Source organism: Pagrus pagrus (assembly GCF_965226575.1).
Source record: "Pagrus pagrus genome assembly, chromosome: 12".
NCBI classification, from domain to species: domain Eukaryota; kingdom Metazoa; phylum Chordata; class Actinopteri; order Spariformes; family Sparidae; genus Pagrus; species Pagrus pagrus.
Genome location: NC_140196.1, coordinates 23198565 through 23214426, shown reverse-complemented (window position 1 = coordinate 23214426; position 15862 = coordinate 23198565). Strand labels below are relative to the sequence as shown.

At 43.1% G+C, this 15862-nt stretch overlaps 2 protein-coding genes across 2 annotated transcripts in view; one reads left to right on the top strand and one right to left on the bottom strand.

Annotated features, from left to right (window-relative positions):
- Positions 1-1268: 1268 nt before the first annotated feature.
- On the bottom strand, positions 1269-11140 carry sall2 (spalt-like transcription factor 2). The gene is made up of 4 exons (XM_084370110.1): positions 10598-11140; positions 8806-8952; positions 3080-6963; positions 1269-2688 (listed from the first exon to the last, which is right to left on the bottom strand). Exons 2-4 carry the CDS (start codon positions 8879-8881, stop codon positions 2368-2370), a joined length of 4281 nt encoding a protein of 1426 aa, XP_084226236.1. The 5' UTR covers positions 8882-8952; positions 10598-11140; the 3' UTR covers positions 1269-2367.
- The window catches only part of cbln12 (cerebellin 12), a 24944-nt gene continuing 17981 nt past the window's right edge, over positions 8900-15862 (top strand). Inside the window, exon 1 of the mRNA XM_084370115.1 lies at positions 8900-8962. The gene's annotated coding sequence lies outside the window, so the exon portion shown is untranslated. The remainder of the gene's footprint in view (positions 8963-15862) is intronic.

Here is a 15862-nt window from a genome sequence, read left to right as displayed (position 1 = left end):
CTTCCGATCATTTTATTTTTAAATAATTGATTGTTTTTGGGGGGTTTTATTTTCAAAATAGTCAAAATGCCGCCACAATTACCAAGAGCCCAAAGTGACATCTTCCCAGTGTTTGTTTTGTCCATCCAGTAGACCCTTTTCATGGCAGACATTTTGACTTGTCAAAGCTGGAAAAGCACAGGAGTGACATATAATGCTAAAACTGGCACCATTCTATTAAGTGTCCCAGTAAGTCATGTCAGTGAATGAGCATGCACAATACCAGAGCCCTGGAACAAGCTCACCTTAATAGAATGCAGCCATCATTAATGTTATAAATTGCACCTATGCTTTACCTGCTTTGACAAGTCAAAATGTCTGCTGTGAAAAGGGTCCATAGAACAAGCCTCAAAATTATTATTAAATGCAATAAAGTTAATAAAATGTTTAAAACAAAAGCAGCAAATCCTTAATAATTTAATCATACAATGTTTTGCCATTCTCTTCTTTTAAGGAAAAAAAATATCGCCAATTATTTTTTCATTGATCATCCGACAAATAGTTTTAGCTCTACTTGTATATTGTACATTCTTGGGTAGTAACAAAACATTATATATATACATTATATATTATAAGCGCTCCATAGGTTTTGTATGGAGGAATCTAGTAACTAGTAACTGCTGTGGAGTAAAAAGTGCAATATTTTCACCCAAATTGCATTGGAGTGGAAATTTAAATTAGCTTGAAGAAGAGAAAATGCTCATGTACAAGTACATCAAAAATTTTACTTAAGTACAGTACTTGTGTAATTGTACTGCTACATTCCACCACTGCCACATGCACACTTCAATAATTGACATTTTGTGGTCATTGGCATGCAAGCGGTTGCACTCATTTGTTTGTAGTAATGGCAGCAATAGATTTCACATCAGCTGCTGCAGGCATGATGCTTATTAGCCTGTCTGTGTGCACATGCATACAGAGACAATTGTATACAAACACATAATAAAAGACATGAGACACACGTTTCCTGTAACCATCCTTATGTATGCACACATACTGTAGCTCAGCTGCTGTGCTGGTCATGGCTGAGGAAAGACAGCTGGCCTCATCCTCCTGGTTGATTTGACACAGGAGAAGCCAGCCTTGATTTTCTTGGCCGGGAGCAGAGATCAGTGACTTGACTGTGAGGGATCATCGGCGTTAAAACTGGACACACAAGCATTCATACATGCTGTGTTTATACAAAATAAAAAGTCAGTACACCCCCAAAACATGACAGAGCGAGATTTTGGATTCCGAATGATTTTTTAATATGGAGAGAGTGAAAGTACAGCTTACAACAAACAGACATAGACTTCTGATATATACAGTAACTTAAGAGTTTTAGTAACTGAAAAGGTGTCACAGATATTACGTACTTTTGGACCAAACAACAATCATAATATTCACAAAGCTGAAGTTCAAAGGTCACACACAAGACCATGTCCTCACTGGGTTCACAAACACTGCAGCTGTGCTTCTGGTTTGACAGGACAATATAGTGAAAAGTAAACCACAATGACATGAGTGAGTAGTTTATTTGTACCACAAGATGGGGGACAAAAGACTAAATATTCCCCACAGAAACACATTCAGTTTGTTGGCCTTGTTCGCTCTTGCAAAACAAAGGTATGTAAGCAAAACAACTTACTAATTTCTCCATTTACATCAGTTCCCTCGGAAGGAAGGAATCTTTTATATTTGTAAAGATTGTAGGTCATGAAGCATTTGCAAATAGATTTTCTTTTGGTTTGCATGGGCCTCTTTTGGTGCCAGTGGGATCATGGCACAACACAACACAACACAATGAGTTCCAAAATGTTGACATACTGACATCAAATTTTTGAAACTCAAATTTTAGTGTAATTCTCTGTGACTCACCAATTATAATCTAATAATATTAAATTTGTTTGCAAATGTTGTCAACTTTACTATCTGCAAATAGTAAAAAACAAAAAACCCCACTGATAATTATTTGACCCAGGTCTGATATGAAACATTGATACAACAGGAATACTCTTTTTGTTAGAATGTGCATCAAACTATTGACAATGTCAGCCAGACAAAAGTAAAGTGTCACTTTTTATCAAATCCATCAAAAAGCTGGACTCACTCTGTTATGTCTTGATTATTTTCACCCTTATTTTTACAATAGCTGTCACTTTTTTGACACAAGACCAAGCTGGTTGACTCACAACTTTCACATACAAACATATTACTCTGACTATCATACTGACAGGCTACTTGAAATGTGTTAAGGAAGCAGTACTACGTAAATGCCCATACAGTTTCACCAAAAGGTAAACATTGATTGAAAAAAACAGAAAATTATCCAGCCAATCACGCTCACTCGAGTGATGACCCTTCAGTAGACTCTTCCCCTGCTTCATCAGAGGCTTTTGAATCCATCTGAGATCGACCAGGTGATTTTGCAGACAGGGCCGACTCATTCTCTCCTTGGCTGCCAGCAGTTGGATCATCAGTTGGCTCGTTACTAGTGTTGAGGAAGGCTTGGTATTGGTTCCAGAAGCCTGCTGAGCTCCTGGTGGCAGGAATGTTCAAGGAAGTCATAGATGTGGAAGAAGGAAGTTGGTCAGTGGAGGAACGACTACTCCGAGCTGGTGGACGTGTTGTTTTGGTTACCACACCATGGTGCTTCATGTGCCCCTAGGAACATAAAGGGTTGGTATTAAGTTAACTATCAAACATTCCCCATATAATCCAGTGCAGAGTATATTCCATGAGCAGTTATATCCCGTATATGATTTAAGTATGCAGCTTTTCTAGGTACACATGGACTAATTTTTATGGACTAGTGATCCAACCCTGTGTCAGTCTTCTTCAGGTTCCATGGTGAAGACACTCATTGTATTGAAATACTGTCCCTGGCAAGACAGGATTCTGTACTAAAGCTGTTAAATATTGTTTAAATATTCAGAGAAAGATTTTTGCTACAACAGTTATTATTTTAGAATGATGTATTATGTTTATATTAACAGTATATTCATACATCTCATCAAGTAAGGTTGTTTTTACATTAAATATACTTTTTCCTCACCTTCAGTCCACTACGACTGGCATATTCTTTTCCACACTCAGCACAGCAATAGGTCTTCTTTTCAGGACGAGACATGGGAGATGGGAGGGTTGGGGCGAGGCTGATGGGGACAGAAGCTTCCAATTCATCACTTGGAGCCAATCCACTCATTTTAACACCTTCCACCCGGTCTTCCCTCCCATATGAACCAAAATGAAAGCTCTGACGTGTCTCCCTTACAAAAGTAGCAGCTCTGTGTGATGCACCCCTTACATCAGCACCAATAGTGTCAGCGGTCTCCAGAGTGGATATCATTTTGGGGTCCTCGTCAGGCACAGTTGCTTGGTCTTGCTTTGGTGTTGCTGGTAGAGAGGACTGAATTTTGTCTTCTTCCATGGGTTCTGGTGATTGGGGCCTTGGTGAGACTGAGTCTGATTCCAAGGTTGGTGTTGCATTAACATCAAGTGCATCTTGACTCAGGACTGGGTTAGAAGAGGTACTGGGACAGGTGTAAGCAAAGGGTGAACCAAGGGCAGGTGTGCTTTGTAAGTCTTCCAGGTTTGATCTGGAGGCAAGGAAGGCATCAGAGGAGTCCAACGCTCCATCCACTCCACAGTCCACTACCATAGCATTAGATGACACTGTTGTTTTGGTGACAGTGGAGGAAATTGGTGAAGAGGTGGATTTAGGAAGTTGGACATCAACAGTGGCTTGTTGTTCAACTTCATTGTCTTTGACAACTGGGGAAGCTTGGTCTGTCTGCTGGGATGCTGGCAAGGGGGCGCTGACACAAAGGACTGGAGGGTCTACACTGCCTGGTGGTGGAGTTTGTGTGGTGGGATTTATGAACGGGTCAGGACTAAGGTCAGAAGGGGGGATTAGGTCTGGGCTGGAGGACCCAGACTTACTGGGATTTTTGGTGACCTCAGCGGTTTTCATAGAGACAGGGGATGAGCCAGCTGCTGGAGTTTGAAATTGTGAGCTTGGGGCTGGGCTCTTAGAGTGGCCTGCTCTGTCAGGCGGTGTTTCAATAGAGGCAGTACTTGGGTCAGTGGACTGGGATTGTGATTCTGACAAGGGTTTGACATTAGATTCAGCTGGCATCTCATGTGCAGGATCCTCTGTGCCTTCTGTGGGCAACTGTCCGCCAAGGTGCATTCGGATGTGGTGCTGGAGCACTAGGGCATTAGTGAACTTGCGCTGACACAGTGGGCAAGAGTTCTGGACCCGTGCATTGGGTGGCCGGGCATGATGGGTGGCCAGATGTGATCGCAGGCTGCCTTTGGTAGAGAAGGATCTGCCACATATCTTGCATGGAAAAGGGCGTTCTCCAAGGTGAGTAGCCTGGTGCAGACGCAGTGCTCTAGGACAGCTTAGCACCCGTAGACACACCCCACACTGATTAGTTGTCAGGTTGCCAGCTGCACCTGTGATGCTTAGTGATGGTAGCAAACCCCCTCCCATGGCCCTCGCTCCATTGGCACTCATGCCTAAGGCAGCAACCATCTCATGGGTGAAGTTTGAAACAGAAGTGGAGAGAAGGGTTGAAGATGGTGGGGACGCCATTACGTATGTGGTAGAAGTGCTGGCATTTGTGAGACGACTGTTGGCTGGACTTGCTGAAGAGGTAGCGATACTGTTAGATAACATCTCCAGCATGGAGGAGGAAGTACAGGAAGTAGTCCATGGAGAGGAGGAATGGGGAGGTGCCTTCTCTAGCTTCTCCACAAGCCTCTGTAGCTTGGAGGTTTCAGATGTGGGAGTGGAGGTAGCCATTGAGGAAGGCAAGGAGGATTGAGTGGAGGTGGGTGGACCTGGGACTTTAGGAAATGAAGAGAAAGGGAATGAAAGCTGAGAATGGCTGGAAGAAGCAAGTTGGTGGGAGCCTGGAGTAGAGGGTAGCGGTGTACGTAGCAATCCCAAGGCTGGATGGTTGTAGAGGGATGAGTGTGCAGCAGAGGTAGAGGAAGAAGTGGAGGCAGAAGGGAACAGGAGTTTAGGCAGCTGGGCGAGCTGGGAGTAGGCTGCAGGAGAAAGCATTGGGGCATGAGGAGGAGTATTTTCATCAAAGTGCTGCTGCTTGGCACCCTTGAATAACTCTGTGATGGTGGAAGATGAAGACAATGAAGGGTTTGAGAGTAAGGAGGTAGCCAGAGAAGAGGTGGAAGCTGAAGAGGAGGAAGATGAGTGAGATGAACTGGAGGTGATGGAGGCTGCAGCAGCTACAGCTGCAGCCCTATTGAGCTGCAGGAGAGAGTGGGAAATCAAAGCCAGATCCACACTAGGGGCCAGGGGTAGGATAGAAGGGGTAGATCCTCCAGAGGCCCCAAGAGAAAAGCCAGTGCTGGTGCCACTGACCTCCAAATTATCTCCACATGTTTCATCATCAGGCCTGCTTTTTGGCTTCTTCTGTAACATATTCATGCCACTAGAACTGCCACCGCTGCTCATGGTCTGTCCCATATCGGACCCTCCAGTGCCCCCTAATGCTACCCCAAACAAAGAAGGTGGCAGGAGTGAAAGTGACAGCTCAGGGTTTTGCTCACGATGGCGTAGGAAGTGCACCTTGAGGTTGCCTCGTGTGGTGAAGCGGCTGAGACACACTGGACACTGGTATGGTCGTTCCCCTGTGTGTGAGCGTAGATGTATCTGTAGGGAAGAGTCACTGCTGAACATTTTTCCACAAAAGCGGCAAGCATGTTGGAGACGACTAGCAGTGGTGGAACTGGATGCAGTGGAAGAGTCTGCTCCTCCGGAGACAGATTGCAAGTGTTGGGAGTTTGGGACCATGGATACTGATGTGGAGAGGGATGAGTTTAGGAAGGATCGGCCAGCATGCCCACTCAATGAAGTTGTATTTGGAGATTTTTCATGAAGATAGCGGTTGGGAAGAGCTAATGACAGGGCAAGTGGATAGGTGGAGGAAGCCATGGAGATGGCAGCAGAGGAAGAGGTTGAGGGAGCTGCAGATCTAGAACTCACTCTCATATAACCATGACCCCCTGCAGTCCCTCCAGTCCCTTCAATCTGGGATTTGTGGGGCTGCAGGATTTGAGACAAGGAACTGCTTGGCTTTGTGGGTTTGTTAGCTGCCTGAGATGGGAGCAGGGATGAGAAACATGCCAGGAGAGGAGCCACAGAGGTGGAAGGCTGGGGCGCTGTTGGCTGTGTAGTTGGACTGGCAGCCCTTTTGCTGCCTTCCAGGCAGAGCTGAGGCAGAGGAGGGAGGAGTGGCTGGGAAGGTGTGTCTATGGTATAGGAGGCTCCTCCAAGGCGTAGCACCTGTCTACAGATCTCCTCTGTTATCTGCATCTGGTGGATCTGCCTTTGCTGCAGCACCCGCAGCTCCTCCAGGATCAGGGCAATACTCAGTTGGGCCCTAGAGGGTGCAGCTGAGGCAGATGTCACTCCTGGGCTGGGAGTTGGAGTAACAGGACTTGGGGGGCCCTCAGGAACACGACTGGGGCTTCCAGGGTGCGGTGGAGGACATAGGGAGGCAGAGGACGATGAGGAGGAAGAAGAGGTGGTGGTGGTGGCTGACAGCCCCAACTTGGGAGAAGCCATGTGTGCGCTTCGGGAAGGGTGGATGAGGGCACTTGTAGAAGACGTAGGATTGCAACCAGACAGTTGAGTAGTGGGTGGATGTTGAGTTTGGGAAGATAGAGAAGAGTAAGGGAAGTCAGGGGATAGTGAGGGTTGTGGGTCTTTGAGGGGCTGGTGTGATGGCTGAATTGGTGAGCAGGACAGGGGTGGACCCTCAGTGGGTAGAGAGGGGGTTTGAGAGCCCTTTAGAGATGAAGGGAGTGCTAGGGGTAGTTGGGAGCTTTGAAGAGAGGAAGATGGAGAGCACAGGGGAGAATCCAGGGGAAATGGAAAGGATTGTGACCTCACTGCCAAGTTGTCATCTAGGGAAATTGAAAGAAGAAAATCTGAATGTAATTTTATCATATTAATGGTAACAAAATAAACAAAATCAAATCCACATCTCAGGACACTTAGAAACAACTTACAAGACCAGCAGTGACAGTGACTAAGTAAGGTTTCAGGTGGCTGCTTGAACTGAACGAATTCAGTTGTCTAACAAGTAACTTGTAACCTCTGCATTTAATTTCCACCACCTTATCATCCACCAATGCATTTCTTTTCTTCTTTGTCCTGTCCGTCCTCATCAACTGCAGCCTCACTACCATCGCCACGCGCACACACACACATCATGCATGCAGGCACACGTGCTAACACACACACACACACAGATTCCACTGATCTGCAAGAATACACTCCTCACCCGTAGAGGAGCCTACCTTGTTTCCAGGGCAACACGCACAAGACAATGGACTTTAACCCCCCCCCCCCAATAAAAAGCCACATCCACACACCAAGACACTCTTCCATCCCTGCCCCTCTCTCTTTCATTCTTCTTCCATTCAATCTGTCTTTCTTTCATCTCCTTAAGAGCCCTTCCCCCAGCAGCCCAATGGGGTGTTGGGGGTTAGGTCCTGGTTGGGTACTGGACACTGTACTGGTTGCCTGATTGGCTGGCAGACTTGACCTTAAACACTATGGGGTCAAATTCCTGATACGGTTAAGGACCAGGCAGAGGAAGAGAGGTGGCGTGTAAAGAAAACAAACAGCCTTGCAGACAGACAGGATGACTCACAGACCATCAACAAGCTAACTTAGCTCAGAAAAGCATAGAGGGACAGAGGTACTACATACCTGTCAATGCACAATACACGGACACAAAAAAGTGAACACTTTGTATGCACAGGGTTGCTCATTCACACACATACAGAAGTTAAAGCTGTTTGCTTGAAAGCTACAATTTTACAATGTGGGCCCTATTCCTGTAACTAGAGTGGACAGACAGACAAATACACACACTTGCACGCGCGCACACACACACACACACTGTCACATACACACTTCTTCATGGGTATGTTCAAGCTTCAGTGCCCAGCAACAAAGCTGAAAGGGGACAATGGGGTCTAATGCTATTGCAGTTAGAACACCTTATACAGCGCCTCTCAAAGTTTCCTTTTCCTTGACCTTCTCATGCTCATCTCTTCACTTCTACCTAATCTGTAATGTGCTTTTGTTCACATTTTCAAATTCACTTTACTTAAATGTTCTTTTTCACCAATATTTCTCTGGGGATTTACTGTATATCCCCCTATTCTGGGTGGTCTGTGTCTTTGAACCTGGCAGTGATGAGGAGTGAAGACATTTGGGTTTTACAGGGCAAAGAAAGCAGCTTAAAGGCTGCAACCTCAAAAAATTAGGTAAAGACTCTGTAGGCCGATACTTTCAACAAGCCTTATTTTTCTTAGTGTGCAAGTATGACATGTACCCGTATATAGTCTAATTTTAAATATTAATTAAACAGATTGAACCATTTAATAATTCCACAAAGATACCATGTATAAATGATGGCTGAGATTAAATTATTAACTCTTAATCAACAAAATCAAAAACACATTTTAGCCACTAAAGTCCATAATGACATTTCTTAAGATTCCTGAACTCTGTCATGCTAGGTCAAAAGTTACAATACAGTGTGAAAGGTTAAGGCATCAATTGAAATCCTGCTGTAAAATGGTACAATAAATACACCATGAAGTATAATACTAACACAATAAAAAACTAAAAAAGTATTCAGCAAAAGTGATTTATTTGAGGTCTAAACTTTCCTTTCAGTTTGAATCCAATCTTGCTGAACAACCAGTGTTTGATATATATCTCTTTCTCACCATGCTCAAGTATCCCACAGGCACCGAGGGTCAGGCTCATAAGCTGCTGGGGTCGTTTCTGTTTCCGACGGGACATGCTTCTGCAGGATGGGACCGACGCTGGGGCGCATTGGCCAACACACAACTTTTAATCTGTCTCCCTGCACACTGAAAAAAGGTATCTAAATTACTTAAAGGCAGAACAAAACTGAAGAAAAACTAAAGTACCATTTCCAGAAATGTGACAGTGGATGCTCCTGGCTGATGAGTCTCAATAAAGACTGTCCACGTTGGTGGCATTGTGGTGCAGAGAAAGAAAAACAGAACCAAAGTGCCATGTGACAGTTTCTCTCAACAAGTCTTCCTTTTCTCAAAACTCACCATTGGCCCTCCTTCGCTCTCTCTCTCCACTCACACACACACACACACACACACACACACGCACACACAGCTCACTTGTTCATCCACTACTTTGCATTCAAATGGCGAGTGAACACCCCTTCTTTTGAGCCAGGAGTCCACTGCCTCTTTTTAGTAAATGCTCATACATTGACGCTCAAGTTCATCACATAATGGCCCTTGCCTGGTCTTTCGATCACTGACGTGAGCCTATAAAATCTAAACCTCACCTTGTGTGTCTGCTGTGTGTAACAGAAGATAAGTGTGTGCACAGGTGGGCGCAAAAGCCAAGGCTTGGTTAAATTAATTCAGTTTTTTTACATTAAACCAGACATACTATGTCACAGACCACCTTGTCACGCACACCTATTCAAGTCTATTCAAACTATGTGTGTGTGAGATTTCAGTGACACAGGCTCCTGTGTGAGCTCAGTAAACAGAGTGGCTGAAATGAGGTGGAATTCGCAACAATGGCGTTGAGGGAGCACAGCTGAGTGAACATCACCCTCTCAGAGCCTCTCCAACACATAAGGCCACTGACTGGAGGCACAATGCTCCCTTTTCACCCTCATCCCTACTGCTTACCACGTGGAGAGAGGTAATGAAAGAAAGACACAGCCAGAGTGAGGAGGGAAATAATTTTTCACCCGGGCCCTGTGACACCCCTCCACCCCCCCACCCACCTCCACCTCCTCTGTGTCTCTCAGAGGCTTGGATAGAATAATAAAATGCATCCGAGGTTTGATATGAAGTCTGATCGTTGGGCTTTAAGTCTTTAGAAAGGTGGTTGTGGAATCAGTTGATCTTATTAGTCGGAATTATTTAAAACAGTCCCTCCTTTGTTGGACAAAAGTCATATTCTTTTAACATAATGAACAGTTTAAAACCGGATTTGTGTCATTTATAAAGTAGGCCTGTGTGGACAGTTTTCTACAAAGCAAGCAGTGATTTCCGAACAATATAAATTAATTAAAAATAAAATCATAAAGCTGCAATCGTGCGCGTCATCGTGTAATCGATAGTATTTTGTCGAAAAGGGGAAATTGTGATAACTCCAATAGTTATAAACTGTTCAAAACCGAGAATATCATCGCCTTTTTAACCAGAACTCTATTGTGCCAACAACGCATTCGTATTCTTCGTGCCATCTTGCCAATTTGTTCGCGTCGGTATCCGACGATCGGACGTTTTTACACCAATGTGTAGAAACAAGCGCAAAATACGGCGGTGAGATGCGCGTCCCCGCTACTGTACGGCGACCTGTTGCACGCAACGCGCGCTCCCACATCATAACAAGTTATGATTCATAAAATATTATGACTTCGACAAAAAACACAGTCCCGGATGTGCATTTCCCCCACAGGCCGCTCGTCGCCGACACAATCCCTCCAAATATAACACAAAAACAACTTACCATGTTTGAAACGATGATTTTTGGCAGCGATATTGTGTAATGACAAGAGGGCAAAAAGGCTCAGGAGCTTATGTTGGGGGAAGATCGGCTCCGTCTCTCAGCCGGGACACTGGCGCAGCATTTCCCTATTCACTCCCAGGGATGCGCAGTCGGACAGCCGCATTTTTTTCAATTATTTATCTCCGTCGCAAAACGCGATTCTTTCTCTTATGACAAAGGGTTATTATGCCTGAATGTATTTACTCATAGTCCGCTGGCGGGAGGAGAAGCGGGGCGGTGCAGATGGCCGCACTCGCTACAGGGGGAGGATTATTTTTCTTGGCCGTGCGTGCTGCTCTTCCTCCTCTCTTTGTATTTGTCGGGCCCTGCTCTTGTCAGGCCTGTCTGCGCTCTCTGCGGTACTGTCTGTCTGTCTGTCTGTTAGCTGGCTAGCTGTCTGTCTCCCTGTCTCTTATAATTAATGGCCCTCGCCGCCAGACGGTCCTCTGGGAAACAGTGACCACGGTTACCTCCACATTGGCTCTCAGTGTGCATCTCACATATGAGTGCAGGCCCGGGCACACACACCTCTGATGCAGGGCTGGATCGGTCAGACGGGGATTTAAGGTTTGCACAGGTGTGCATGAAAACACCTCCCCGTCCCCTCCCCGGTCATACAGCGTCATAATTCATATTTTTCATATTTTTGTTAAAAATGATATTGAATCTCATTTATGACAAAAATATTTTTAAAATGTTGGATATTGGCACTGAACTTATCCATATAGATGAAAACTCATTGCATCACAGTCTTTAACTGGCGGCCTTTGACTCGTAATGAATGAAGCACACATTATCTAAAAGCCCAAATGACCTTGCTTGTCTCCAAATACAACTACTAGGTACTTGGACATCTTTGCAATCATATTTTGGTTGTTTAAGGAGACAATATAGGCCCTACTGAAAATATAAATGACCAAAACTAATCATAGTTATGATGTAAAGCATAGTGATTACAGACTCATAGCATATTTAGTTTGGTATGATGATAAAAAAAAAAAAAACTTGTACGGAGGTATTTGTATGTAGGCTTGTTCAGGTATGGTGTTTTGCTCAGCAGCACTGCAGAGCATGAAGAGGTTGAATTATTTTGGTTAAATAGTCATCAGTAGGATCCTTTCAGCAACACATGAAGTAGGCTTGTGAATGAATGAATGAATGAATGGACAGATAGTCTAGTCAGTGAACATGTTGTTGCTTAGCCAATTTGACAATCTGTATATATATTTTTATTACCATTATCTTGACTTGGTCTAATCAACCTAGAACCATGTCTACAGCACACTGTGGCTGACAGATGCTGTGGTTTATGTCTTACATCAGTGAAGCCACTAGGTGTCTCTCAAAGACAAACATTACAGGCATGTTGCAATTAGCTTGAGTACTTCATATTTAAATGACACGTTGCACCTGAACATAGAAAAATGTGAACCACAAATGTAGATAGTGCACTTTTTAAAAAAAAACAATCAATATGTTACAGAACATATACAGTAAAAACAGGAAACAAGCAAATACATTTATACTGTAATTTACAAATAATAACTTGCATCTATAAAGACAGTTTTCAGTGTATGCCCAGGGCCATCTTCAGTTGGTTTAAAATTGTGTGTGTCTGTACAGAAATGATTGTACTAAACAAAATCTGAAATTACTCCACTTTCCAATTTTTATGGAGAACTTTGCTGAATTAGCAACAGTTGCCATTTTTCACATCCGGCTGACATTGAGCAAAATCAACTTTTATTTCAGGCCACCTGACAAATTTATGTCCAATCTTCACTTTAAAAAAACCCCCAAAAAACCAACTCTTTTGGTCTTCCACCAACTCCAAAGAAAATTTTTTTTGCTGTTTAGCTGCTAAATGCTTCAATCCTATCACCAAGTATTTGCTAACTTCTTCTGTTTGGTGCCGGGCAGGTAACCTGTCAGTGATTTGTCTATTTTTAAAACAAACCCTAACCCAACTTAACTCAAACCCTAGCCTGAGTGAAAAACGATGTCTGTCATTATGTCTTACCCAGTGGTGATTTGGTCTGGGGGTGTGGTTTCAGCAGCACAGATGCTACTGAATGACCATAGGAATATTATAGGAATACTACAGGCAGCTGTGCGTCTCTATGGTCCTCATGCTCCTCCGCTCTTCTGCAACTCTAATGAGAGGGAACCTTAACAGTAACGTTTCATGCAGAGAAACCAAAACAATGAGACAAGAGAGCTGAGGGGAACATTTATTATTCTCTATATATAGACTAATCAACTCTTTTAGACTGGAATAGACGCTGAGGGGTTTGGTTTTCTAAAAAACTTGTGCAGGACATTTTCTAGCAGACTTTATTTGACCGTATCTTATGAGATCTTGCCTCTGGTTTGTGAAATAATTCAAAGCAGTTGGGCATGACATGCAAATAACAGATGGTTCAGTCTAAGCCACAATACAAGGATGTGATGAAAAACTTGCTCTTAAACATAGCTCCTTTTTTAAACTACTTATCAAATTAATTATAAAGCCGTCTCTGTCTGGTAACTGTCTGTTTGTTGGTCCTGAAACTCTCTGAGCTTCATCAGAGGTGTTTTGCAGCAGGGGAACGCTTCCACTGTGTCTCTTATGTCCTTCCTGATGAAAATATAGATTAAAGAGTCTGTCAAAGGGCTGAGATAGACCAGGGCACTGGTCAAAACACCGGACAAATCCCTGAGCGAGTTCTCTGTTCCATCGTGACTTTTTAGAGAGTAGAACAGGTTCCTGAAACTGAAGGGGAAGAACAAAACTGTGTACGTCCCCAGCACCAGACTCAGAACCCCCAAAATCTTCCTCCTGTTCTTCGTTTCTTGTCTCATGGCCATGCTCTTGTTGAGGGCTTGCCACGTGGCTGTGAAGAGACCCAAAAGAAACGGGGCGGGTAGGAGGCAGATGATGGAGAATAGCACCAAGGAGTTTCCCATGAAGATGTAATCTAAAGTGGAGTAGGCCAATGAAAGGATCCACACGGAAATTGAGATTGGGATGGAAAACATTGCCTTGTTCTTTGTGCGATACCACACTGGACAGGCCACCATTAAATACCTCTCTGCAGAAATCAGCAGCATGAAACACAAACTTGTGGTCAGGCCCAAGCGGACGAACAGTCGTGCGATGCAGCGGGCTCTGACGAAGGGGTAGAAGGTGGCATCAAAAAATCTACTGATGATGAAGACAACTGTGATCCCGATCTGAAGGAGATCTGACAGGAGCAGGTTTATGGCGAAGATGGGAGCCAATCTGTCCTTCTTGAGTAGAAACAGGAGAGCATAGCAGGCCAGGCAGACTTCAGGTAGTCCTACAAGGAATATCACCCAGTCCACCACAATACCTATGGTATTTGTGTAATAGACAGGGTCCTTACCACAGAAAAGTGAAGTATTTTCATGTATCCCTGTCATGGCGCTGTTGTTGGACATCTGTGAGTATCGATGATGCTTTCAGCTCTGCAGTATTTCACAGTGAAGCTGTATTTGTTGCTGTTTATCAGTGTCACTTCATGTGGAGGGCGAATGACTGGTCTCAGCAGAGAATTGCGTTCATCAGATATTAAACTATGTGTCACTTCCTATGAACATCTTGACACAAAAACAAATACATAAATGAACAGCCTGTGAAGCTGAAATATGTGTCACACAGAAGTGCTAAATGAAAATACTGAGAACAATTATTAGACATTATATACATAACAATAGCTCTCAAGTCAAATATTGGTTTCTTTTATGTGTTTAAGTGATACAACACCAGTTATACGCTGATATTACAAACTTAGAAACTACGTAGACAATGTATCAGAAGTAGATTTTTTTTTTTTATTGAATAACTCACCTTTGCATCTTTGTTTAACTTCATTATTCCCACCTCTGCCTCCTGTCACAGCAGTGAAGTTACTCCATGTCATTCCACTGATCAGCCAGAGGTTTAGTGAACTTTGATCGAACCATTACATGGGAGAGGAATTATGCAAACCAGGAGTATCACTCTAAGAAAATTTTACAATATGATATGTTGTGGAAGTCAAATTTCTATTTTATTATGTATTTAAAAAAACGCATTAGCCATATGACACGTCTTCCACTAAGATGAGATGCAAAACAAGGCAAAACAGGTGAGCAAGTGATGCAGAAAGACAGAGCAGTAGTTTGAATGATAAACACATGCATTACTAGCTCAACTGGAAACAGAAGAGGAAACTTGATTGTTCATTTTATTTGGCCAATTTTGTCAAGGGTAAAACCTACACACACACACACACACACACACACAAACACACACACACACTGTGTATACAGTATACACACACAAAAAAATATCCATTTACATGCTTGTACACACAAATGCTGCATAATACATTAAAGCAAGACTGTGTAACTTTTGCTGAACACCAGACCACAAGTCAATTTTAAATTTAGATTTTAAAATGTAGCTTTACACAGCAATGGTAGAAAAGAGTTAGCTAACATTAAAACTACTTGCCAGATCAAGAAATGCCTTTAATTCAATCAAGCCTACTCCATTACCAAATAAAACATTTAAATCCACTAAATCCAGATTTTTGTTGGATCTGCATCAAAATGTACTAACTATAGATACCAGCCACCTAAATACGCCTGGTTTTGTTTTTCCATCAAGGTCCATGCATTATTCCCTGAGAAATAAACAAAGATGTTGAAAAATGCTCTCTCTCGTAATGTTAAAGACAGTAAGAAAAAAATTGCTGGATCCGTTCCTTTATCTGGATCTGCACCAAAAGTTAGTGGGGTCTATTCTGGGGCAAGATCCATCCTCCATCCAAGTTTTGTGGAAATCTTTTGAGTAGTTTTTGTGTTATCCTGTTGACAAACCAACCAAACAATAAATGCACATAACCTCCTTGGCGGAGGTAATTATGCTAGCTGCATTGTTACATAGCATTGTTAAAATACTGTACAATATAATACATTTCAAATTAACTGTATAATAATCTAAACTAATAGCTAATTAGATACAGTTTGTTGATTTTCAATATAACATATCTGCCTTAGAAGGGCCTTCAGGTCTTTTCCAGGTGTTCTACAATTGAACCTCACAGAACACATTAATGAGTTTCTGCATTGGTTTAGGTAAAACATGTTTTTTTCTCCTAAATACAGCTCACTGTAACATTTCCTTAGTCCATTTTGAAAAGACAGTGATATAAATGTTCAGATGATTTGTTTAGCTTG